Source organism: Plodia interpunctella, chromosome 14, assembly GCF_027563975.2.
Source record: "Plodia interpunctella isolate USDA-ARS_2022_Savannah chromosome 14, ilPloInte3.2, whole genome shotgun sequence".
Lineage (NCBI taxonomy): Eukaryota > Metazoa > Arthropoda > Insecta > Lepidoptera > Pyralidae > Plodia > Plodia interpunctella.
In genome coordinates, this window is record NC_071307.1 from 7,372,447 (window position 1) to 7,397,009 (window position 24,563).

Genomic DNA, 24,563 nt, shown 5'->3' on the forward strand with positions numbered 1-24,563 from the left:
ACACATGTGAAACTGCCTACGTGACGTACAAGGCGAAGACAAAAAGAGTAAAAAATTGCCTCATTCAAATTTCTGAATACCATAACCTTGAGCCTTGAACATATAATAAATTAATAGCAATATTTTCTATGTATTTAGATTTGAACTTTAAATATATAAAATCTCCGAGCATAATTACTAACATAATTTTCCGAACATAATTTTCTAATCGAAGTGACTTGATTTTCACGAATCGCAGAAAATATGTATTCGCTTTAATTGATTGGCTTTATGCTTTATATGTCACTGTCACAACTTGACATTCACATTGATCACATTGCAATTTGTGTAGGATTTTGGATTGAAGTTGCATAATTTTTATTGCCGTGCAATTTGCAGCTGATTTTATAACGCTTGATAATATTTCGCCGGTTATTTAGTTATTGGTGTTTCTATCATTCTATACGACGTCTCATCCGACAATGTTTGCCTCAGGGAGAATCGGGACCTTTATGTAATTAACATTTTTTTAATTATGCACGTCAAAAATGTGATGTAATTTAATATTTGAGTGTTAATTAAAATTTAAAGTAACTGATAAAAGTGAGGATGAAATACTTATAATATATGCCAGTGTATTGCTGGAATTCAATCTTCGTTCTGTATAAGAAACACGCAAGTTTTCAGAATTACTTACCCCTGAAACTTAAGCGTGGTATCCTTTCTATAGTGGTAACTCATGTAGTACATTGGAATAAAGCCCAAAATGCTTTATGACAAACTTATTCCTAGTTTCCATAACTATCAAGTTAAATCTGAACTTGACTGAATTCTACTGATTGTGACTTTTTGAATTTCGATTTGAAGATGCACTCTTATAAGTAGGATTTGTTTTCAGGCGGGCTGCAGGTGCATGTCGTCAAAAACACACATTGCCAGACATTCCTTATGAGTACAGTGCACTGGAACCTGTAATTAGTCGGGAAATTATGTCTCTCCACCACTCCAAACATCATGCTACATATGTGAATAACCTAAATGTTGCTGAAGAGAAATTGAAACAGGCTCAGGCAACAGGTATTTTTTCTTAGAATTGTTTGATTATTATCAGATGGGATTTCCTACTCTGGGACCATGTCACCCTAATTTTACATCTTTATTATGCTACTGATTCTAGCTAGGGCAGTTACTGAGGTTCTGAAACCTTTTAACTGCCCTGGCTAGAATCGGTCCAGTGATCAATCATGTGACTGAAGCAATATAGAAATATTTGATTTAAAAAAAAAACTTCTTATGTGTATTGTTACATAATTCTGGTAGGTTTTATATTTTATTCAAGTCATCTAACATCAATATTGTGAGGAAACCTACACACTGGTTGATTTTTAACATGTGTGTGAAACCACTCCATTAATAGCCAAGAAAGTTGTGTGTGTTTCATTCCACATAATGAAATACTACTAAGAAGAAGAAGAGATAATACTAAAAGTACCTATATATCATAGGTAAGATAGGTAGATAAATGAATATTAAACGAATTAAACGAACTTTTATTTCTATTGTCACAACTTTGAAGATTAATATTGTTGGATAGTGGAGTTCCTTCCATTGCTCTGTCATCCATCTGATTATTTTTCTGGTTACTGCCACAGCAGTTGAGTGTTGGCGCCCAGGCTCTGCTAATCTCTCTACATAGATAATTTCTTCTAACTTTTTGATATGAGACAAAGTCCACAGAATTAATAGACATCCATAAATCTTTGACAGCAGCTGATACATCTACATTGATAGGTCTCCTAGCGGCTATGAAATTCAATGGTGGTGGTCATATAAACCACTCAATATTGTGGACGACTCTTAGCCCATGCCCATCAAAACCATCTGAATGTTTTATGCAAGCTATTTGCAAGTAATTATGTTTTTAAATATTGTGTTTTTAAAATTTTGTACTCAGATGTATTCCCAGCTCAGTTGTCTTAGCTCTTTTTTTAATATAGGATATAATTAAATTTATTTTTGTTCAAATATTTTCATTTTTACTTAAGTAGATTGCATTTTAGTTATGTAGGTAATCATTTAAATCATATTTTTATTCAAACTGGTCCCTTCCACCTGTGATATTTTATTTAAATGTTTACATAATGAATAGAAATAAGAAAGAAAAATAATTTATGCCTAGGTGGTGGTATATTTGAAACAAATAATAATGTTGGTAAACCATAATTTTCTACAGGTGACATTAACACTGTGATCAGTTTGGCACCAGGACTCAAGTTCAATGGCGGTGGTCACATCAACCACACCATTTTCTGGCAGAACCTCTCCCCCAATGGCGGGAAGCCATCCGATGCTCTTGTCAAAGCCATTGAAAAGTAATTTTCGTTTCAAATATGAATGCTGCATGTGTCTGTTTCATTATTACTAACATGTTAATTCCTCAGAATCTTGTGACGCATGTTTGTCTATAACTGGGTCTCCAACGAAAGTTTTAAACACATAATACATTTAACAACTACACAAAACTACTTTAACACATACACAAAACCTCTTATTATTTTGTGTACGCGTTTTCCACCGGACACGGAAAACGAAAACATTGATCATGCAAGTAAAAATATATTAAAAGTTAATAATATTTTTGTGATATCATAATATTGTTAACAATGACAATATTGTTAACAATATCATAATATTGTTGATATGTTTTTATCGAGTGTGTAGAGCAAAACTTTCGCTGCGGGAACGGCTTATCCTATACAATGATTTTGATTTAAATTTATGAGCACAGCAACAGTTGGCTAACCTTTCTCTTGTCCATTATCGTTTTAATAGGTCATATAAACTTTCGCGATAAATGAGCAGTTTATCTTAAATTCTAGTACTTAAAAACTGTTTTTCCGACCTTTGCATTTATAAATATACTTGATTACTTCTAATTAAGAAAATAAATTAACCTTTTACAATCGCGTTTGTTAAGATGAGGTCACCCTGGCGTTTAGATAGTAGTTATAATTGTAACTTATTCTTATTTTGCACCTTTGCTAGTATTAGTAGGTATTATTGTATTAGTTGTAGAATATTAATGTAATATGTGTAGCTTTTGCACAAATTACCCATAGAATAAAACAATATTACAATCTATTTTATATTCAATTTACCTTTCAATTACTGATTAGTCACTGAAACTATTTGTAAGTTTAGTCTTCCATACCAGAAACTTGAATTTGAACTGGAGATTCTTCTCATAGCCTTGAAAACCTGTTAGTGTTTAATCTCAATTCCACCAATAAGCCCTACAATACACCGTGTGGGGTAAGGGACAACATGATATTTTATCTGTATATTGTCACACATGCTTTTGCGATCCCCATCTGAGTGCGAATTTTTTCATCTTAAACATTGTATGCATACATTTCTTTACGTTTTTTATGTTCTAAATTTTTCAGAGACTTTGGCTCCCTCGATAGCATGAAGAACGCTTTGGCCACTGCTTCTGTGGGCGTTCAGGGCTCTGGTTGGGGCTGGTTGGGCTATAACAAGCAGACGAAAAAACTACAGATTGCCACTTGCCAGAATCAAGACCCGTTGCAGGCTACTACTGGTAATATTTTTTTACTTATCAAGTGTATAGTAACACACTGATGTCAGATTTTATTCATGTCGACTAAAGGCATCTGACATGACTTACGAATACCGCTATCTAGTGGCTTTAAATGCATAGGCACTAGTGAACTAAATAGTCAACCAGTGTGCAGGTTAACTCACATTGTTTTCCTTTACCGGATACAAGCCGTGGTCTATGAAATTTAAACTATTAAAAACTACTAAGAGTACCCTATGTCATTCAGCTCCCAAACTATCCACTTCAAAAATCAGTATGGATATTCATATCCATACTGATTTTTAACTATTCATAGTTAGGATAGCTGACGTTTCGTGCGACGTTGCAGTCGTCGTGGTCCCATCCAGCTAGTATGGGGATTATAGTCTGCCTGATATAAGACAATCGTTATAGACATAGTTAATTTTTTTTATCATTTTCAGGTTTAATACCCCTTTTCGGCATTGATGTCTGGGAGCATGCCTACTACTTACAATACAAGAACGTACGCGCTGACTACGTTAAGGCAATATTTGATGTCGCTAACTGGAAGGATATCTCCTCCAGATACGAGAAAGCATTAAATTGAAGCCTTTGCATTTTTTAGAATTACTTGATAAAACTGCTGCAATATTCACGTAGTGAAACCGTGCATTAAATTATGTGATGCTTATATTATATATTTATGTTTATAAAGGAGTTAATGAGAAACATTGTTTTATTTGTTTTTATGCTTTGACTAGCGGCCTGTCTCGACTTAGCCATAATAAGTATTCACCTAAATATTCCTCAGGATCATCACACTGTCTATTGGTGAAAATCTTTCTAAAATCTGTCCGCTGAGTTTATCGTTTTCATATAAACAGACCTCTCGTTAAGTACCCTGGGGTACGGTCAGAAGCAGCTATACTATACGAGGCCTATTCGATCGCCAAGTTCCGCTGGGTGATCCACGGGTGTTGCCTGTTGTAGAATCTTAACATGTTTTTGGGTAGTCGCATAAAAAGACAGTCGTTTTTTTATAATAGATCACAGATATAAAAACATATAGATATATATTGCCATTATTGTTTAACAACGGTTGCAATCATGGAATTAGTAGGTACAACGAAGTACTTATTAAATCCGTGGTTTCTATACCTATTGTATGGAACGGAACGTTTCAATCCTACGTCAAATCCATAGATTCTGTCAAAATTGTCAAATCAGATGATTGTCAAAGTTATCGCTTTGTTGAAGTTGTGCAGGTTCCTTCCAGTGCAAAATAAATAAATAAAATTAATTTCCTGAATTATAAATCTACATAAATTAATTCATAGCGGCGCGTCATTGCTGTTCTACAAGTCTATGAAGAGGTAAGTTAGATTATTTCTTGTAATGCGTTGTTTTGTGAAAGTGAAGTCGCCCCTTCCCGTGGTTTCATTATTGATTTTTCAGTGAACAGAACCTACGAGGCACAAGATTCGAGTAATTTTCTGTAAGTGATACTATAAAGTTATGCTTTATTTCCCCGCGTAATCGGATGTAAGGTAATGATGCTAGCATAGTAGAGTTATTGCAATATTCGTGTCTGAACTCTGAAGGTCGATATTTCAGTGTTTTGAAATCGAACAGAAGTTCTGCCCAGTGCGTATCTAGGTTTCTATTTATTCACGATGCTAGCTAATGTTATCTTTAATAGTCTTTTACATTATGGCAGTTCGGATAATTAAAAAACAAAGTATTTTCATTAAAAATATCTATATTAATTTTAGATTCTAATAAACATATAAACTTACAACTGATACAAATTTTTCGTTACACATATTTAAATTATATGGAGCACCTAAATAATTAAAAACACAACATCAAAAATTAATTTCATAATGATCTGTGTTTAAAAAGAAAATATTAACAATGCTGAAAACTTTTCTAAGAAAACTATCATACTTGAATATAAAACAATATGGATAAAAATATTGTTTTATATTCAATGTTGGCAAGTACTATGGTTCAACCCAGCTAGTATTTATAAAATAAAATGATTAGTCCATATGCTCTATTCTTGTATTAGGGTGCTGTTTATATCAATGTTTGTTAATGACCTAATCTACTGAGCTGAATAATTAAACATGATATTCAAATTGGTTAGAACAAAGAAAACTATTGATGTGTTGGTGTGTCATAGTTATTATTGTTATATAGCTCTGGTGGGTCTAGTATACATTTCTACATAGTATATAGTTTTAATGAAACTAATATTTTTGAAGTACCTTCTTTATGTGCCTATTAATTACAGATTGTTGACTACTACTCCTTGAATTTAGTTTTATTTGAGCTTAGAGCTAGTACAGTAAACTTGTTTATGGATGAAATGTGTTACTTTTAATTCTATAAATAAATACTAAGAAATCTAGGTTTGTTAATTAGGGCCAACAAAGGTCTATTGTGAAATAGTTGGCATGGGCTAAATCTTTTTTATGTAGTAATATAATACCTATGCTAATGCACTAGCGTCCCACCTTCACTTGGGTAAAACCGTAATAAAAAAGTAGCCTATGTTACTCCTAAATATTTCATCCATTTCTACGCCAAATTTCAGCAAAATCGGCCTAGTGGTTTTTGAGTTTATTCATTACAAACGAAAAAAACAAAAATACAAATATTTTCTCTATATAATATTAGTATGGATGAATTATAAAATCCTAGGGGCCATCCATTAATCATGTGATTATAACATTTATGGACTCCTCCCCTTCCTTTCAAGCCCCACGAGATTAAGGACGACTATAACCTTGCAGTGGCATTTGTCAAACAAAAATGAGAAAGCCTCAGAATAAAAAAAAAAACAATACTTTAGTTCTTGTAATACCAAATTATTAAAATATAGAGCATTTCATACAGACTAAAATCTATGTGAAACGGAGCCACTGCAGCGATGGTTAATCGTGTTTGGCGCCGCACGCGATGGCTCATGGGTGAATGCACCCTGGAACACCCTGACGGCGAGGAGGGGGATGGGAGAATACCCATATTACCTATCCATAATTGAGGTTACAGGGTGATTGTGTTTCGAATTCTGTGGTATTAAAGTTATCATTAGGGTAGGTCCAAGACCTACAATATAGGAATTGTTGTAGGTATATCTCTGACTTTCGTGTGATATCTGATGATCTTGATATTGTATTTCGAAAATAAATAATAGACTTCCTGTGATTCCGTAGATCCATGTATCCATCCTGTAATTGAATTTGAAAGTGTGTTTGTTTTTGGTGTGGAGATTTTTTTGGCGCCGGCAAAAACCTTTTTAAAATATGTTTTTGTTCTTTATCTTTACCTTTTTTGTACCACATAGACAGAGATAAGCAGCTAGGCAGATGATGAGTTACACTAATTCATAAATAAATTATTGCATATTCTTATTATGGTAAACAATTATTTCCTTCCGCCGCTGCTGGCAGTCAATGTACCTTAAATGGTAACTAAATTACCATGAATGATCGTATCTGTGACTGTACCGATTAACACGATTATTTCTGCGAGTAACGTCGGTTTCTCGTGAGTGGTAATTGTTTTCTTAGTTATATATTGGTTATCAGTTTGACTATGAAAGTTCTCTAATCCCTAGTTTTGTAGATATTCTGAGCACTTAACATAAATTTGAAATGGTGTTCTTCTAAAAAATATTGATCAGAGGATGCAATTCTTTTCAAACAACCAATCACATTGCGGTATGGTTGTCGTCGCGTCACAACGACATACTGAGATTGGTTTACTGCCTTTCACTGCGAAAAGATTTGATAGTGAAAAACGAATCGCAAACCCGCTGTAAGCCGTCGAAGATGGGATGGTTGTCGAAAGCGTGAAAAAAAAACTTATTCCATTATTTCATGTAACCCTTTTTTTTTCTCCCAGACCGCGGTATGAGAGATCTAAGGGACACTCGATAGGGACAGTTCATCGCCCTATAGTCAGTCGTCTGAGCCTGATGCTGGGCGCTTGGGGATCCTATCGGGAACTCGTTAATATTCGTGTTTATTCGTCCACTGAACTCGGCGGTTTAGTCATATAATGGGCTTCTTTCACGGTCGTCAAACTCGACATTCGTTTCTCATTCGCATATCACTTCATAGAGGGTCATAAACATCAACTATCGAGATAATAATGTTAGTATAGTTGAATTAAAATCAACTAATAAAAATATAGTTAAAAAATAGAAATATAACTTAAAAATAATAAATTATAATTGTTTTTAAGTATTTTTTTTTTTTTTTACCTATAGATCTAGATCCATACAAACGAAAAGTACGAAGTTGAAATTTCTAAAATAGACTTTTTTCCCATCATTCCATTTCATAATTTCCTTGGTCCTAGATTCTGTACTGGGCTTCACTGTTATTATAGGAATAATCAATAAATAAGATAGAGTTTATTGCTCCCGGAAAATCGCTACCGGAAAAGCAATCACGGCATTTCTTATCATATTTATCAGCTTTTGTATGTGTTTTGTGTATGTTCAATGGTGTTTTATTTATTTTTTGGGCTTTCGAAAAGAAATCTTTACTTTGAATGTACTATTTAATAATTATTTATATCCATATTTTCAGTAAGATAGATATATTCAGAAAAATTATAGTGTTGTGTAAATCCTACTAATATTATAAATGCAAAAAAGTTTGTGTGTATGTTTATTAGTCTTTCATGCAAAAACTACTTGACCGATTGTTGAATGAAATTCGGTACATGAGTAGAATATATCCTGGAATAACACATAGGGCACTTTTTATCCCGAAATTAAAAATTAAAGCTAGTATGTAATAAGTTTTACATATTTATGTTGCCATGGTATATAACTTCGATACTACTGCGATACCTAAATTGTTTTGAAAATTTCCTGTTTACGTTAGTGAAAAGTGCAGAAGTTTCAACATTACACGTTCAATAACCTATTGGATAGTTTAGATGTTGCGAGCTACTTGTTACAAGACTTAGTAGTCAATACGAGTCACATTCCACTTCTGGTTCAGCAGTGAGTCAGCAGTTGCGAGTAGCAACTCGGATTGACGAATGAGTCTTGTAACCAGCTAACTAATCACAGTGCGCCATTGTGACGTAACGACAACCAAACCGCAATGTGATTGGTTCGCAGCGTCTCACTTCGAATCGATTCGATAGTGAGAAGTCAAATGCAAACCCGCACTTCGCCCTCAGGTACCCAAAATCACCATAATAAGTTTAACACATTCTTAACTGTAACAGTTTATTCTGTTACAGAACAAATTATTCTGTAACACTTATTCGGGTGTTTTTTACACGTTGTGGAAAGAGTATTTACATTTTGTATACAATAACAATCACTTATAAAAATAATAATCAAACAGATTGAAGGTGTTACAGTTTATTTTTGTAACACTTTTGAAACAGAAATAAAAAACATTGTTCAAAACACTATCGAGATACTGACAATGTATACGTATCTGATAGCCACTCGCATATGTTAATTTCAGCGGTTCGTCTTGCTCCAACTCGCCAAGTCTAAACTATGCATAAACCACTCCTGTATACATTGTATGTATAGGTTAAATTGATGAAGTACCTCTAACTTTTCCAATTATGTGCACGATCTTCACAACTTCATGAGAATCGAAAAGTTATATGTTACTCTAAATTTTAGAGTAAAAAAATGGTAAGTTAAAAATGTATAAGGTCATTAGATTATATTAATTTATCTTTAGAGTCATGTATATGTTTATAGTCGATTTTATTATCATAAAGTACTTTTTAGATGTTAGTTGGATATGTCATGTTTAAGCGGACCCTGGGCTCCGACGCTCAAGGAGAAAACGGAGAACGGGGAAAACGCTCAGGTAAAAGATTTCATGTGGAATTTTTTTGATACCTATCTGTTGGTATCGACTAAAAGTATTTACAACATAAAGTACTATAACTTAAAATTAAAACAAAATAATAAATACATTACCTAGCGTATCTCTTGTACCTTTTTTTGTAAATAAATTCAGTGGTGCTCAATGAAATGTACCTACCTACATATTACGTAATACCATTTTGAAAACGCTTCTTTGTTGTTAACACTGCAGAAAATAAACGAGTTTTCCCCTCATACTCCGTGAGCATTGTCTGCTCTCGTATCGCTTAACAATGGACTCTCGACAACGTACTGAAATTGTTTTCAGGGGATGTACTATTTATACATATGTGAAATTGTCTTGTTCCGGAGTGAATAAAAAACACAAAATGTGGAATTTAATTTCCAATGATGGATTTATTTTCCTGTATTTGTTTTAAAAAATCCAGAATAGAGCAGATACTGAATATGATTAACGTGTATTACCCATTTCAAATTATAACTGGTGCTAATAGTTTTTGAGCTAGACCGCGGACTGACAGACGGACATGGTGAAACTATAAGGGTTCCTTGCCTGTAGGGCTACGGCACCCTAAAAACGCTATAAAAAAAATAAACAATAAAATTTAAATAATAAACTTTAAAGGATAGGAGTAGATAGGATGTCATAGACATTTGTGGGTGTTACATTTGTAACACCCACAAATTAGAGATAACGTTTATTTTCTGGCTCTTCCCTGAAATCCAGTGGGCTAGTTGCAAGAAAACTGAGAGCTGAACAATAATTTGTGATAGAAAACAATATAACATAGAAAATTTTTTTTATAATAATAATGCATATACATTTTTGAAATCTAATGTTTTTAAATGGACTGATAAATAATTATACTTCATAATAAAATTTACAACGGTCATGAAATAAAAATCAGAACAAAGACAATTCCAGATTTTTCTTACGTCTCTGCAGTAACTTGACTTCATGAAGTGAATTTGTGAAGGCGCATAAAAGCAAACCGTTATACCTTTTATTGCATCTGCCGACCGTACGCGTTGCAGCGTTGCCGTCGTAAAGTGGGATCGAAAGAGTGCAGTTTTTATAAAACACCTAAAAAACGAAAGCAAAGTACAAATTTTGCTCTTCGACAAGAACTACGTTTTGTAAAACACTTTTGAACTTCTATTCTTACGCAAATTGGGTTTTCGCCGAACACTTTGGGAATAAACCGGGAAAATACAGGGCGTCTACATGTTATGGCATAACTATTGATGGCGCATATTATTTGGTATATTTTTTGTATATTTACAAACTATACATAATATAAAAATAAATTATTGATGATTTGCAAATTAGATTATTAAAATTAAATTATTAACATTTTTATGTTAATACGTCGCGTAATTTAAAACGGAGATTTAAAATATTTGAAAAATCTGAAATCTGAATATTTCGGTTGAAGTATTCCGGTGTATACAGTAGTATATAGTAGTATACAATACAACCTAAATTCATCTTTCACCACAAGAAGAAGACTACGGCATAAAAATCCACGTGAACGTAACAATTTCGTAAGTCTGATGTGTACAACTACCAAAATTTGTTGTAGATATATTAAATATGTATTTGTATTGGTTTCGATAGCTTTTACTCTAAACTTTCGTCACTTTGTGAAGGGGTTCAGTCGAGCTTAAACGAGTCTGTCGCCAGACAGCCTTCAGCAAGGATCTTTTGTGGCACTCGCGCTTGAATTGCGATATTTCTGTGCTGAAGGCTTTTCATTTCTGTACTTATTGTGTTGTGTGTACCTTTGCTTGACAGAAGAAATGGGTGTCAATAAAATTTAATTCTCATGTATTCACGACGTTTATGTATTCACGGCATATTTACGAAAAACATACTACGCGGCTTTAACGGTAAATACTATTAATATGTATACAAAATGGTGGTAGATTTTGTTTGAGTTTTCACTTTGTTACAAAGATTTTAGCTCGACTGGCAAACCGATATCGCGTTCTGAATGCTAGGCTTTTTTTCTTGTCAACACTGAAGTCAGTCGCTTAAAGACATTTGGCATCTGCACAAGAAGAATACTTACCTATTTATTTTACTAAATAACAGGAAACATTCGAACACGACAGGTTAGCATTATACATTGCTTATGTATAACATAGGATATTGTAAGACGTTATTGTGAATTTAATCAGGGGGTTTCATAGGTCAGAGTCGCTAATTTTTATAGCGTTGTCGACTGGCCATTTAGACAGCGGCGCCACCTGATGCAAATTTAATTGCCAACTAGCCAGCAGTTAATTGAGCAGTTGCCTTGTTTTTTTTTTCGCGAAAATGTTGTACCGTTTGCTGCACTTTTTAATTATATCCTAGCTTCATGAACGGAACAGTAAATTATTGTTTTATGTAGATTTTTTAGCTTATTTTAGAGCGTCTGAAATTATCGACAGCAAACATATGCTGTATATTGTTTATTGTAGAAGCTAAGATCTAATGCGGTTATGTAAGTAATTGGAATTTGCGGTTTGTTGAAAATTTTAAATCGAATGTTGCTAGCAAATGCTCTAGGCATATTGCCTCAATGCGGCGCGTTCAAGAAGATTTTTTATTTATAAGATATTGTTTCAAATTAAATCTGAAAATAAAGAATTTCTGACCCAACCAATGATATAGGAAAAATCTAATGGAAAGGTTAGTTTGTTTAGGAGAGTTTTCACGCCGAAAGTCCACCATCGGCGTAGAACCATAATACGTCAAAAAATAATGGCAGACCTTATCCCAACTAAATTAAAGCCGTAAATTAATTAGAGTAATCCTATTATTTTAAAATATGGCTGCCTTAACCATGACGGGTGATCTTGGGATTAACACCGCTTAAAATAATGCTGATCTCTGGCTATCCTTGTGAGAATATTCGAGACATTTCTCTAGATGAAATCCACTACCCTGACTCCCACGTGTATAGTACAAATTTTGCCCATTCTTTAATATACTTTCGGCTTTGTTTTCTTTGCGAAAGTTAAAATAATAACATTAGCGAGTTTCAGATATGAATATTTCTTTTTTTTTTCTTTTCAATATTAAAATATTGAAAAGAAAAGCAAAGTGATTTCCAGATTCTTTGTTTGAATTTGTGAAACTTGCTCGTCTCGGCTATTAGAAGTTTGTTTGTTATTATTTATTATAGCGCGCCTATCTTGGCTAAATTTCTTCATTTAGTATCATTAGGGCAAATTATAAACTTGAATGATATTACATAGTCGTTGTATTGATCATTAGTGCGAGCTTACATAATATAGTTTGCTTTCAAAAGTATGTTGTAATATAAACAAATCAGATTATTAGAATTTCCTAAATGTATAATTTTAATAACTGTAGTCACAGACTGTCGCCCATAGTGTTTGATTAAATTGTATGTATCCTTACATATTATAAAAAGAAATCACCCTGTCGCGTCTGTCTGTCTTTATTACGCAAAAACTACCAGAGGTATTTTTGTACGGTGAAGACACAAATAGATAATGTGATTTCTGAGGAAGGTTTAAGTGTCTAATTTATTTTAGGTTTTACCCGAGCGAAGCTGGGTTGGGCCGCTAGTGTTATATGAATTTAAAAAAATGTTGTTATTAAAGCATTAAATTCACAAAACATAAGACATTAAATTTTTTGTGCAACTTTTTTAACGAGTATACTTCCCAATTTTATCCTGAGTCATATAGAATCTGAAATATCTTCATGTTAATGAAATTATTTATATTCAAGCCACTACACCAAAGTAACGTAGTTTCTGAAACATCTTATCAAATTTCCATTACATAAACTTCTAATATTGTATGACAAAATATAAGCAGTCCAGAATAGACACATGTGTGAATGGCACTGAATACTATTTAAAGTTGAATATTGTGTCATATGATTTCTTTTATTAATAAGATTCAAAGATAAATTGATTATTTTGTAGTAAAATCACACACAAATATGGATATCCATCTTATTTTGACTCAGGCGCAATACGCCTCTTTACTTTTACTGTGTCATTCATGAAGGTTGGATATTAATGCAAGAAACAAAACGGCATACTTTTATTATCAATTTGAGACGAAGTTTATATTATTGGAGGAAGAAAAGGTTTATTTTTGTTGTAGTCGTGTATGCTTCATTTCTTTGATTAAAGTTATTCTTCTGTTCACACACTATTCTGTGTATCGGCCTACTTCGTCTCTTAAAAACTTCTGTGGACGTGCGGTTCTGTTTTCGTATTTATTACTGCAATGTCCTTCTTCAAGTTAACCTGACCTCTATCCGGTTGTATTAAGGTTTGTTTTCGCACAGCAGGTGTGTGTGGCAAGTCTGAGGTGTCGTTTAGGGAGCTTACTCGGGTCGCGTTATTAGAGTCTTGTCCTTCTTTATTGGAACGTACGAGGGGCTCGATCTAGCCCCCCACTCCTCCCCCCTCGACGGTGAGAGGCTGCGGTGTTCTAACACGCGTCCTAAGTGAGTGACAAACGTGGATCGGCAGCGCAACGCGATGCGATGCTTTTTACTTGTGGCCCATGATGTCGCGTTAATCTATCATATATGTACAGCATCGCACCGCGTCGTGTGGCTTTCCACCACTCAGCTAGGAAGCCGTGTGCTCAGTAACAGCGATTTTGCGGGCGATCTCACACACAAAATGTCTCAATGGTTATGATATGAGGCTTTTGTAAAATTTTGCTCTTATCCTGCCCCCGTTCTATTGCTTCATTTAGATACCTCTTGCCGGTTGAAATAAATAAATAAATAAGTGTATTCGTGTATAATGTTTACTAGAACAGATTTTACAGGCGAATATTTTGTGCGAATATTTTTACCAGCATTAATAAAAAAATTACTATATGTATATCGTCTTTTAAACTTAACTGTATTTTTGGCCTAATCATTCGTTTTGAACCTTCATCTCCAATTTTACCTAGCCTTTTGACGTAGGTTCTAGAAATCTAGATTTATGAACCTACCTTGATCAGAATCATAGAAAATTTAGTTTTGTTTGTATACTCTTTATTACACAAAGTAAAAAAAATCTTTTTTCATTTGGATGTTTAGAAATATAAGCCATGAAAATCCGATAATTTTTGTATTAAAATATAGTTGCGGATTTTGTAGCAACCAAAGTAAATGAATCCATGGTGCGTAGTAGCATTGCTACGAATTCGTAGCATAGCTACAACGTCGTAGGCGCTACGCACATTCTACTATTGCTACGCAACGACTACGAGATTTAGTTCCTGTAATTGTAGTGATCTCTTTCTGTGAAAAATTATTGCCTGTAAATAATATAAGAAAGACAATTTTTCAATATTTTGCATATTGAAAAGTGGTTCGTAATATTGCTCTTATTGATCGAGCGAGCGAGGTCTACAATTCGATTTGGGGCAAAAATACATTTTTTGTATGTATGTATGTATGTATGTATGTATGTATGTATGTATGTATGTATGTATGTTTGTAACGCGATAACTTACGAACCATAGGTCTGATTTTGATGAAATTTAAAGGGTATATAGAATCTGTCAATAGAATTTTTAAGTTCGTGGGGCATCAAAATCGGTTCAGTCGTTTTTGAAATATTCACAATTTTGTAAAAGCTCATTAAAATTTATTGTGTTACAACAACTAGTTAATATTAAAACCGAAATTATTTTTGCGTTTTATGAAGAAATTGGTACATTTTTGTTACAGTCTTCACAAGATCATACCGAAGAAACTTGGCCTTATAATGTAGTCAGAAACACGTTAAAAATCGGCCGTAACAAGTTTACAGCCGCTATAAAGCGGCGCAATGCTGCATGTTGCTGCACTAACTCTTTCGTAGTTGTTGGCATTCATTGAGATAAATAGTTTTCTGGAAGACCTTTTAGCTTAAATAGGTATCAACTTTGTTATGCTGCCGTAATATTATCGTCTAGTAGAAAGGATAGGTGAAATATAAAGTGTTTTAATTTGTATAGGTTTATGTATAGGTTTATTTTGCATCGGCCGCTGTTCTCTCACCCTCTCACTCGTGCACCGCTAGGCACGCGCCCAGTAACCGGGCCGTATCGCTTCTCAACGCCGTGACTGCTCAACTACCTTGCGTGGTATATTCCGTGATAATTTGAGACGACTTTTGTGTGCGTGTCTAAATTATTTGTCATATAATAATAATTTATGTATATTTTTGACTCACTGCACGCCTTGGGCAACTGTTAGTGCAGTGAGTGACTTTATAAATAAATAAATAGATGTGATATTGACTGATTGCTTTAAGTAAACAAAAGTGTGATTTTGGCAGTTTCTTCTTATATGTATTCCAACACGAACATTTTTTATAAGCTTTTCTACAAATCAACTAGAGGCAAAAATATATTTTTTTTTGTATGCATGTATGTTTGTAACGCGATAACTTTCGAACCGTTGCTTGGTCTGAATTTGATAAAATTTAAAACATATGTAGGATCTGTCAATAGAATTTTTAAGCTCGTGGGCCAACAAATTTTTGGAATTGAAGCGTGAACTGATGGTGCACCATCCACCCAAGAACTGCTCCAGACGTGGGAACTCCTGAACAATTTACACGGACATGAATTTTTTATCACACATTGAATGCAATAATATCTCACTGACAAATACAAAAGCTTGTATTTTTTATTATATAAATGACATTTTTTAAAACTTTTTAATTACCAAGCAGGTAATTAAAAAGTGAGTTTATAAAGTGAATGGATGGGGACAAAAAAAAAACTATAAAAAGCTTTTTCAACACACACTCGAGACGTCACAGACTGGGTAACTTTAAGTACAGCTGAGAGCTTGCATAAATTGGATTACAACTTGCGCTTTGCGAACAGTTGAATATTTACGTGTATGTTCTGAGAGCTCTAGTTTTTGAAATAAATTCCTAAATAAAACTAAACATAAAATCAAGTCAGATAGGAAACTGGTCTCTTGTATATAGGAATAATTATGTAGTAGTTTGTATTGTTTCAGATGTCAACAGCATAATCGGCAGTTGAATTAAAGTTAGGTAAGTACTAACTAAAAGAAATCGAGGAAAATTGTTTATGTCTTTATTAGTCTATAAACTAAAGTGTCAGTTTTATAGAGTCTTTATAATGTTGACCGCACCAAAAAATAGACTATGCCACTCTTCAGTTCACCAACTATTTCCACATTACATATCATCTCAATCCAATGCCTCGCTTTGGCGTGACAAATAAACAAACACTTCCACATTTGATATTTATTTATGCTTTATTGCACAAAAATACGATTCCTAAAACTAAAAGTACCTAGTCAACCTTTGGGTCACACCTTTTATATATTTTTCATTTATCTATGGGTCACACCCACAATGCTGTGGGTGTAAAATATATACTTACATAAATATTTCAATAATTACATGGCAGATACATATTTAGTATAGTAAGACGAATATAAGCATGGTTTATATTGAATTATCAAATAACAAAGTTCCGATCAATCAATCAACAAATTTAAGAATGAGGTTCTTGTCGATGGAGTATCCATTCTAATCTGTTTCCTACCATAAATTTTACTTCCCTATACGACTCGACGTATACCTTGTGTTTTATTTCATCTATGACTGCCCTTCTTGGCTTTCCTGTCCTTCTTCTAAATTCAATTTTTCCTTCGATCATATCTATACTATTATTATAAAGAGGTAAGCGTTTGTGAGTTTGTGACTTTGTGAGTTTGTATGTTTGAGGCGGGTAATCTCCGAAACTACCGAACCGATTTCAAAAATTCTTTCACCATTAGAAAGGTACATTATCTAAGTTGTTATAGGCTATAATTTATCTCATAATTCTAACAGGAGCAAAGCCCTGGGCAACATCTAGTATTTCATAAAGTTCCGATAGATCTATAATATAAATACAGCCTAAAATGCTTGATATAAAGCTGAGAATAGATTTCGCCGGCGGCGTAGACTTTGAGATACCAATTAATTATGATTGTGACACATTAATTACGGTTTCCCGCCAAAAAGCCGTTTTGTCAGGTGTACCCTCTAATTGGTTTCTTGTTACACCTAAAAATTGCTGCTACACAACACACCTGAGTCTAAGTACTTAAAAGCGTAAGACTACGCGGAATCATTTTATGTTGGCATATAATTATTATTTGTGGATTTATTTAATTTCAAAAATATTCAATTTTATACCCAAATGTCACAAAAATGAAACTTTTTAAAGGCTTTTTACAAATGAAAATATGATTATTAAAGTAAACAGCCGAACAGAAGGCTAGGCACTGTTTTGATAAAAGAAACAGAAAATATTGGCTTAGTATCAGAAGGTAAAGATAGTATTTAGTAATAAGTATGTTAAGTTGGCAAGTATAGTACAAGTAGTATTTTAAGTAACTTTTTATATTGTGAAATGAAACCAAATGAGCTTGGTACACGACTAATTACGAACGCCATTTTAGTAACAGAGTTGTAGAACGCAAAATAGTTGCCTATTCTGTAAAACAAAGATATCCCCAATTTCTGGTCTTTCCTGAGATATTCCCTCTTACCGGATGACTGCCAGAACACTAATTGTGTTAACTTTTTGTTTATGATCCGTTGTCAACAGATGGCCAAATATTGTATAACCTTTATAAAACCTGGAATTACTATGTATTATTAGAAATCTAATTATTAGAAACACCAATTTCAAGAAACCAATCTTAAACAACAACAAACTCGAAAAGAAGAAACTATAATATCGATGAGTTTTGACCTATTCATGTGTTCTATGAATAGGGTTGACCCTTAAAAGACTTGTTACGTGGGCACCAGACGCTCCTCGATCGTCCTGTGATCTAGAATTTGCGTCATAGCTGCGACGGATTGGCGCCAACCCTACGCGTCGAATCATTCTGTTATTTCATTTCAAATTCACAATTTTCCTAGCTGCGCCTCGACCGCGTGTTACTGTGGAAATTCTGAATAAAAAATGCTCATTGTGACATCTCAGGTTTTATTTTGTACCCGTGTGCCAAACTTCATCCAAATCCGTCCAGTAGTCTCCTCTCATATTCACGGTTTCATTCGTAGCTATGACGCTCCAAAGACCAGAGACTGCTTAAATAATAAACCCTCAAATTTTGAAGATCTGGCTGTGATTTTACTACCAGTCGAAAGCCTGACATCAACCATTTTTGGGAATAGAGCAGAAATCTCTTGAGTGATGTTAAAAAAATCTGTCTTCCCTTTTCATCGGTATTCATAGACCTAGTTCGTTTGGATTAGATGTAACTAGAACACAATTTAGTTTGCAGAATAAATTATTTATGAACCGTTAAGCTGACTCAGGAACATTCCACGAATACAATATTGAAGGGAATGTAACTGACCTTACTGAACGCGACATCATTAACCCTTCCTGAAATACATAGGGTTGACGCTACCCCGTGAAATACCTACGTGAGTAGATGTTAGTGTTGGCCCTAGCGTTTCAGATTGAGGTGATTGAACTTGGCTTCATTTTAGGACCCAGTTTCTCGACGCTCCTTAACCTGCAGAAAAAGATCTGTCAATGCCTTTTTCGGTATGTCAAAATGTATATACACTTCCAATGCACAAGATCAAAATAATATGCAAAAGATTTTTCATCGCACCAAAGATAGTATTAGTGTTCTATAAAATCGACTTATATTTAATGATATAATAAAAAATAAATAATGTTATATTTAAAATATACTTTATTATATATGGGGCGCCGCAACTGTCATCTGAAGTGCTTTATGGTAGGGCCGGTCCTGATTTGCGTGCTTGAAATCCACTCGTGAAGTTGATTGGCCAGCGAGGCTTGGCCGCCATCTTGGCGCCAAATGGTTGTTTCGAACTATAGGTTAGTGTTTCAATAGAAAGTGAATTATGTGAATAAATATAGTTACCATTATATCTGGGTAAAGAAGATCAATACAATCAATAATTATTTAATTTACATGGGTAATTAAATTGTCAATTAGTTTTGAAATTTACGAACATGGTGTTATAGATGTGAAATATTTTTATTAATAGTTTGATTGTATTGTCGTCAACATTTGTTTGTTATTTTATTCATAAAAAAGCAACCAACATCTATAGTATTCAATTTTATTTATATCAATTACATTTATCTATCTCTTCTAACACCAACTTACGCGACGAAACGAAAAAGTATCTATATATTTATTTTATCTAATGGTATCTATAGTGTGATTTCATACAAACTTTAACCTCCCACTTTTGAAGAAAAAGCAATAGGCTATGTTTGACCGTACAACGGAGTACCTACTAATTCCATGGTTTGGCCTTGCGTCTCTATCTATATTTGTATCAAATATCATCAAAACAGGTCCAGCGGTTTAGACTTGAAAGCTTAACAGACTGATTTTCCGATTTGTGGTATTATATGGAAGTATGGTTTAACTTTAATGTATTTGTAAGTAAAAAAAACACTGACATCTCGTTATTCACCAAAGCTCGAATAAATTCTCATCCATCATTTTAATATATTCACGCTTACTCGCGTAGCACTTTTTCATGTCGCGGGTTTATCACATCCATTTCGAGTTAGCTCTCCTGGTATTTTTCTTGGTATTTGTAATTTGGCTCTACTCAATTCATTTTTGATAGATTACATCTAAGTTAATAGGTCGTGTTTATATACTACCAAATCTATGAAATCTAAATAAATCCTACTAATATAATATTATAAATACAAAAGTTTGTAAGGATATACTATATGTATGTTTCTTACTCTTTCACGCAAACGCTTAGACGGATTGTTTTGGTAGAAACCTGGAATAACATAGGGTACTTTTATCCCGAAATTCCTTCATGAACAAAATCCCGTGGCGCAACTACTATAAATAAAAGAAAAATTGCTGCAAACAGTGCGCGCAAGTTGCTCTCATTGTGGCAGAAATGCAGTAACATGTGAATGTTATTCATATTTTCCTATAGACTTTCTAAAATCCGCTTTATCTATTTATTTTTCTTATATAAGTTCCATTTATTATTTATTAGCTATAAGCAAACATGAGAAATATACATAAAAAAGTACTGTTTCTATGGAAAATTTATGCAGGCAAGAGCTACAATATCAGCTTCTAGCTACATGCTTGTTGTTGATCTAGTTTTCAAAATTGATACCGATAAGTTAAGTAGAGAACTCTTAATATCTCCATGTTCACGTGTGAATTTGTGAAAGTAATTCCATGGTTCAGCCGCGACGAATATGAACAAACAGGACATATGGGCCGCACGGGACGCCCCTGTTCTCTGTGGCGCGTGTCTAGAATACTCGTATTCATATTTCAGAATTACCTACTGACTGTTTCTGTTATCCTGGTACTCTCTCATCTCTCTCTCGCTCAGAGCTGCGAACCCGCGAAGCCCGGGGTCAGTGTAAAAAAATAACCTTGAAACGTTGTGATTTTACAACCGGTCGCCCCTGCTTGACATCAACCCTCCTCTGTTATCTTGGTACTGTCTTTTTGTTACTGTAAGGAAAACTCTCTAGTGTGTCTTATATTTATATGGAAAATGCTCCACCGACAAGAACAAAGTTCTTAAATTAATTAATTGATGATGTCCTATATAACAAAAAGCTAGGAAAATGAACAATATAGGCTCAATTAATTTTCAGCAGTTACCTCAATAGACATGAATTTTATATATTAGGCATATTGTTTCTTAGTTGCTTTGTTATCTTGATCAGGAAATAATTAACTGAAGTTTTCAAATTATATTGTTGTATTCATTATTAATTCTCCTCAGATATGCTCGTACGTAGATTTTTCAAAACGTTTCTTTCTTGTAACTATTTTAGTTTTAGTTAGTCTTTATTAGTATTTTAGTAATTTCAGTTTTACCCCTGATTTGATGTTTGGTTTTCGGGAACACTAACTTTTCATGTAAAAGTAAATAGGTTAGTTAGCGGCGAAAATTTCCCGCATTTTCTTGTCAATTCATAAATGATAACTTCGCTCAGAGGTGTAGATATAATGTTATTTCTACTGTTGATTGCACAGAGATCCCCAAACTATACCGTTATAAAATATAGTTAGTACAGAGCGCAGTCATAAAGAAATCTCCAATCCCAGTTTGGGAAAGGATTATATGACATAAAGTTGTATCTGACTGAAAGAATTTTTAATCTTTATTTCTTATTGTGCTAAGTCTAACACAGGTGTCAGTTTTATTTTCTATTTAAGTTCTCTGGATGATCCGAAGATTGATGGTTAGATAAACGCTTGTAGCATTAAGTCCACTTGTTGTACGTTAACACGTTGCTTTTTTTTTAATAAAAAAATTATAAAAAACTTATATCAACATTTCGTGTTGTGGGGTTAAAGTCTTATTTGGAAAATGGGAAATCATATTCTTCTAGAGAGAGATAGAGAGAACAGTTGTACTTATTCAGTTCTTCGGTAGTTAAATTGATAAAGGGTTATTTTTCCGTCTCGTAGGGTGTTATGGCACCGTCAAGGGAACGCCCTGTATTCTACAGGTTCTCGCGAATCATGAAGATTGCCCCGAGATTAATAACAAGAGAAATATACTGTAGCTTTGTTTTGTAAGAAATTTGTAGTTACAATTTTCTTAAACTAAATGATATCAGAGTCGTATAAATAAATAAATATAAATAAATATATAAGGACAAATCACACAGATTGTGCTAGCCCCAAAGTAAGAGATGTGTTATGGGATACTAACTCAACGATACTATGTTTTATAACAAGTACATATATAGATAAACATCCAAGACCCGGGTCAATCAGAAAAAGATCATTTTCCATCATGACCCGACTGGGGATCGAACCCGGGACCTCTCGGTTCAGTGGCAAGAACTTTACCAATGCGCCACCGAGGTCGTCATGGCTTGTGTGTTCGTCTATTGGTATCATCATAATTTATATATTTATTTGTTCTAACTAATATGAAAATTTGTAAAAAAAATAAATATAAAAATGTCGAATATTTCATCTTTCTCTCTCATCTGATTGTGTTCCCAGTTTCTTTCTTAGTCGAAAAATATCAGAATCCAAGATCCGCTTTATGACTTTTTGTCCATTTTCTTAGGTCACCATTGTCATCAGGCCGCACCTTTTGTGTCTACTCCTTCTGCCAAGGCCAGGCCGAAGCGACACGATCATTTCTGGATCAAACCCTTTTTCTAGCTTTATACCTCCTGCATTCTATTTCTCATGACTGAGGATAGTGGTCAATACCAGGCATGAAACACACACAATAACTATACTTCACAATTATTTTCGTCAAACTATAGCTGTCAGCAGGAGTTTAAACCTGTTTTCCAGGACTTATCAAAGTCGTTAACTCGTTCACAAACTGTCGACGAAGCTAAAAGCCAACGCTATTGGTTTCTAAATATAACTTTCTTATGTAATTCTATAAAAAGTACTCAGGCTCTGTACTGTAGGACTCACTCAGTGAGAGCTTCTGAAGTCTGAAAATGCCTGCTGAATAAAATATTTCTTGCTGGTGGTAGTGGTCGAGGTAATGAGCACATACATTGAAATATTTATTGTGTTTTAGGAAATAGCTAGCTTTCGCTTTCGTCTTCGTACACGTACACGTAAAAATGTCTTTTATTATTTGCTTTGATTGAATTTCCATATGTTTTTCACTATAAATTGCAAACAAATATGCTGCGTGAAACATTGAAGGTTGATATCAAAATGCTGAATACGTGTGAGGAATAACTCTAGTGCCGTTTTTTCTAGATTTGTATTCTGTGGCCCTGTGGCATTTTTTTATTCGTTTTGTATATATATATATATATATATATATATATATATATATATATATATATATATATATATATATATATATATATATATATATATATATATATATATAATTCCTTACCATGACCGAAATTTCGGCAAATTGATGTTGAGGTAAACCATTTAACACAAATATATCGCCCAGAATACACGAGTAGGTGCGTGCTTGAACTTAAGTGTAGCGATAAAGAATCCATTATGTGGGAATATACATACTAAAAGTTACTAAATGACTCGGAACAATAAGTGCGTAAGTATAGTCAACACGCACGCACTTCTAATGCAAATTATATATATAAACATAACAGTAAAGTCGTTATTTTGGTGTTTTTATTTAGTAACTAACTGTTGCCTGCATTTCCGCCTGTGGTAATAAGTATTATAGTAGCCTGGTTCTCCTACTAACTCCACATCAAAATCCGTGGGTCAGCTTGACTGCTTATTGTTTTGTACGAGTATAATGTAAAAACCTTATCTTTACAAAACAAAGTCCTCTTCCGCCTCTGTCTGTCTGTTCACAATAAACTCAAAAACGATTGCACGGATTTTCATGTGGTTTTTATCAATAGATAGTGTGAATCCTGAGAAAGGTTTATGTGTATAATTTATTATGTTTTTACCCGAGCAAAGTCGGGACGGGCCGCTACTTAGGCTATAATTGTGTTTCAGACACAACATAATTTAAATATATGTTTAAAATTTTACATAACTAGCGAACAGAATTTGATAACAAAAGTTTGCAAAGTGCAATTTAATTATATTCTCAAATAGCTGCCAAAGTTTAGACCTATTCAACTCCGGTATTTACGCGAAGGAAACTTGAGTAACATGCCTCCATCTCCATGAATCCCACCTCGCCCTTGCGATATATCTTTATATTCGAACATTCCCAGATCCTGAAGTAGTCTGAGCTAGTGCCGACAGGATAGTAAAATAATTCGGGATAAAATTGTGTAACATACGATGAACTATTTCGTATATATTTTTTGTAACATATATTTTAATTTGTAACTACATATTCGCTGTATTTTTGCTTTAATATACAATAGAAAAAGTTTTGAAAATAAAAGCAAAATTAATTTATCATCACATAAATAATATTTATGTGCCTCTATATGCTAATACATATTACCGAAATGCTTTTGTTACTAGCTTTGAGAAACAAAAAATATATATTTGAAAAATTGCATGTGAAGGTCTAATTTTTGAATGAATACTACGATTTTGAAAACTATTTAAATTTTCGCTTATAAGTATCTAATGAATTTAATTTGATGTCAACAGTTGAGCATACCATTTGACGACCT

The 24,563-nt window shown here is 33.6% G+C and overlaps 2 protein-coding genes across 5 annotated transcripts in view; both read left to right on the plus strand.

The window, feature by feature from the left end:
* The first annotated feature begins 309 nt into the window (after positions 1-309).
* Positions 310-4,291, plus strand: Sod2 (Superoxide dismutase 2 (Mn)). Its single transcript, XM_053754970.2, has 5 exons — positions 310-493; positions 878-1,056; positions 2,213-2,351; positions 3,426-3,580; positions 4,024-4,291. Exons 1-5 carry the CDS (start codon positions 462-464, stop codon positions 4,167-4,169), a joined length of 651 nt encoding a protein of 216 aa, XP_053610945.1. The 5' UTR covers positions 310-461; the 3' UTR covers positions 4,170-4,291.
* Positions 4,292-4,801: 510 nt separating this feature from the next.
* unc-104 (uncoordinated-104) overlaps positions 4,802-24,563 on the plus strand; it is a 90,891-nt gene continuing 71,129 nt past the window's right edge. For 2 of the 4 annotated variants that reach the window (XM_053754340.1, XM_053754345.1), the window contains exons 1-2: positions 4,802-4,935; positions 16,441-16,477. The gene's annotated coding sequence lies outside the window, so the exon portion shown is untranslated. Of the gene's footprint in view, positions 4,936-16,425; positions 16,478-24,563 lie in introns of all 4 variants that reach the window. The other 2 variants (XM_053754341.1, XM_053754342.1) reach the window with 2 other exon arrangements.

Coding starts and splice junctions, on each gene's coding strand:
- Sod2 (XM_053754970.2), top strand. CDS start 462: ATGTTTGCCTCAGGGAGAATCGGGACCTTTAT. Junction 1,057..2,212: donor GAAACAGGCTCAGGCAACAG/GTATTTTTTCTT, acceptor AATTTTCTACAG/GTGACATTAACACTGTGATC. Junction 3,581..4,023: donor CCCGTTGCAGGCTACTACTG/GTAATATTTTTT, acceptor TATCATTTTCAG/GTTTAATACCCCTTTTCGGC.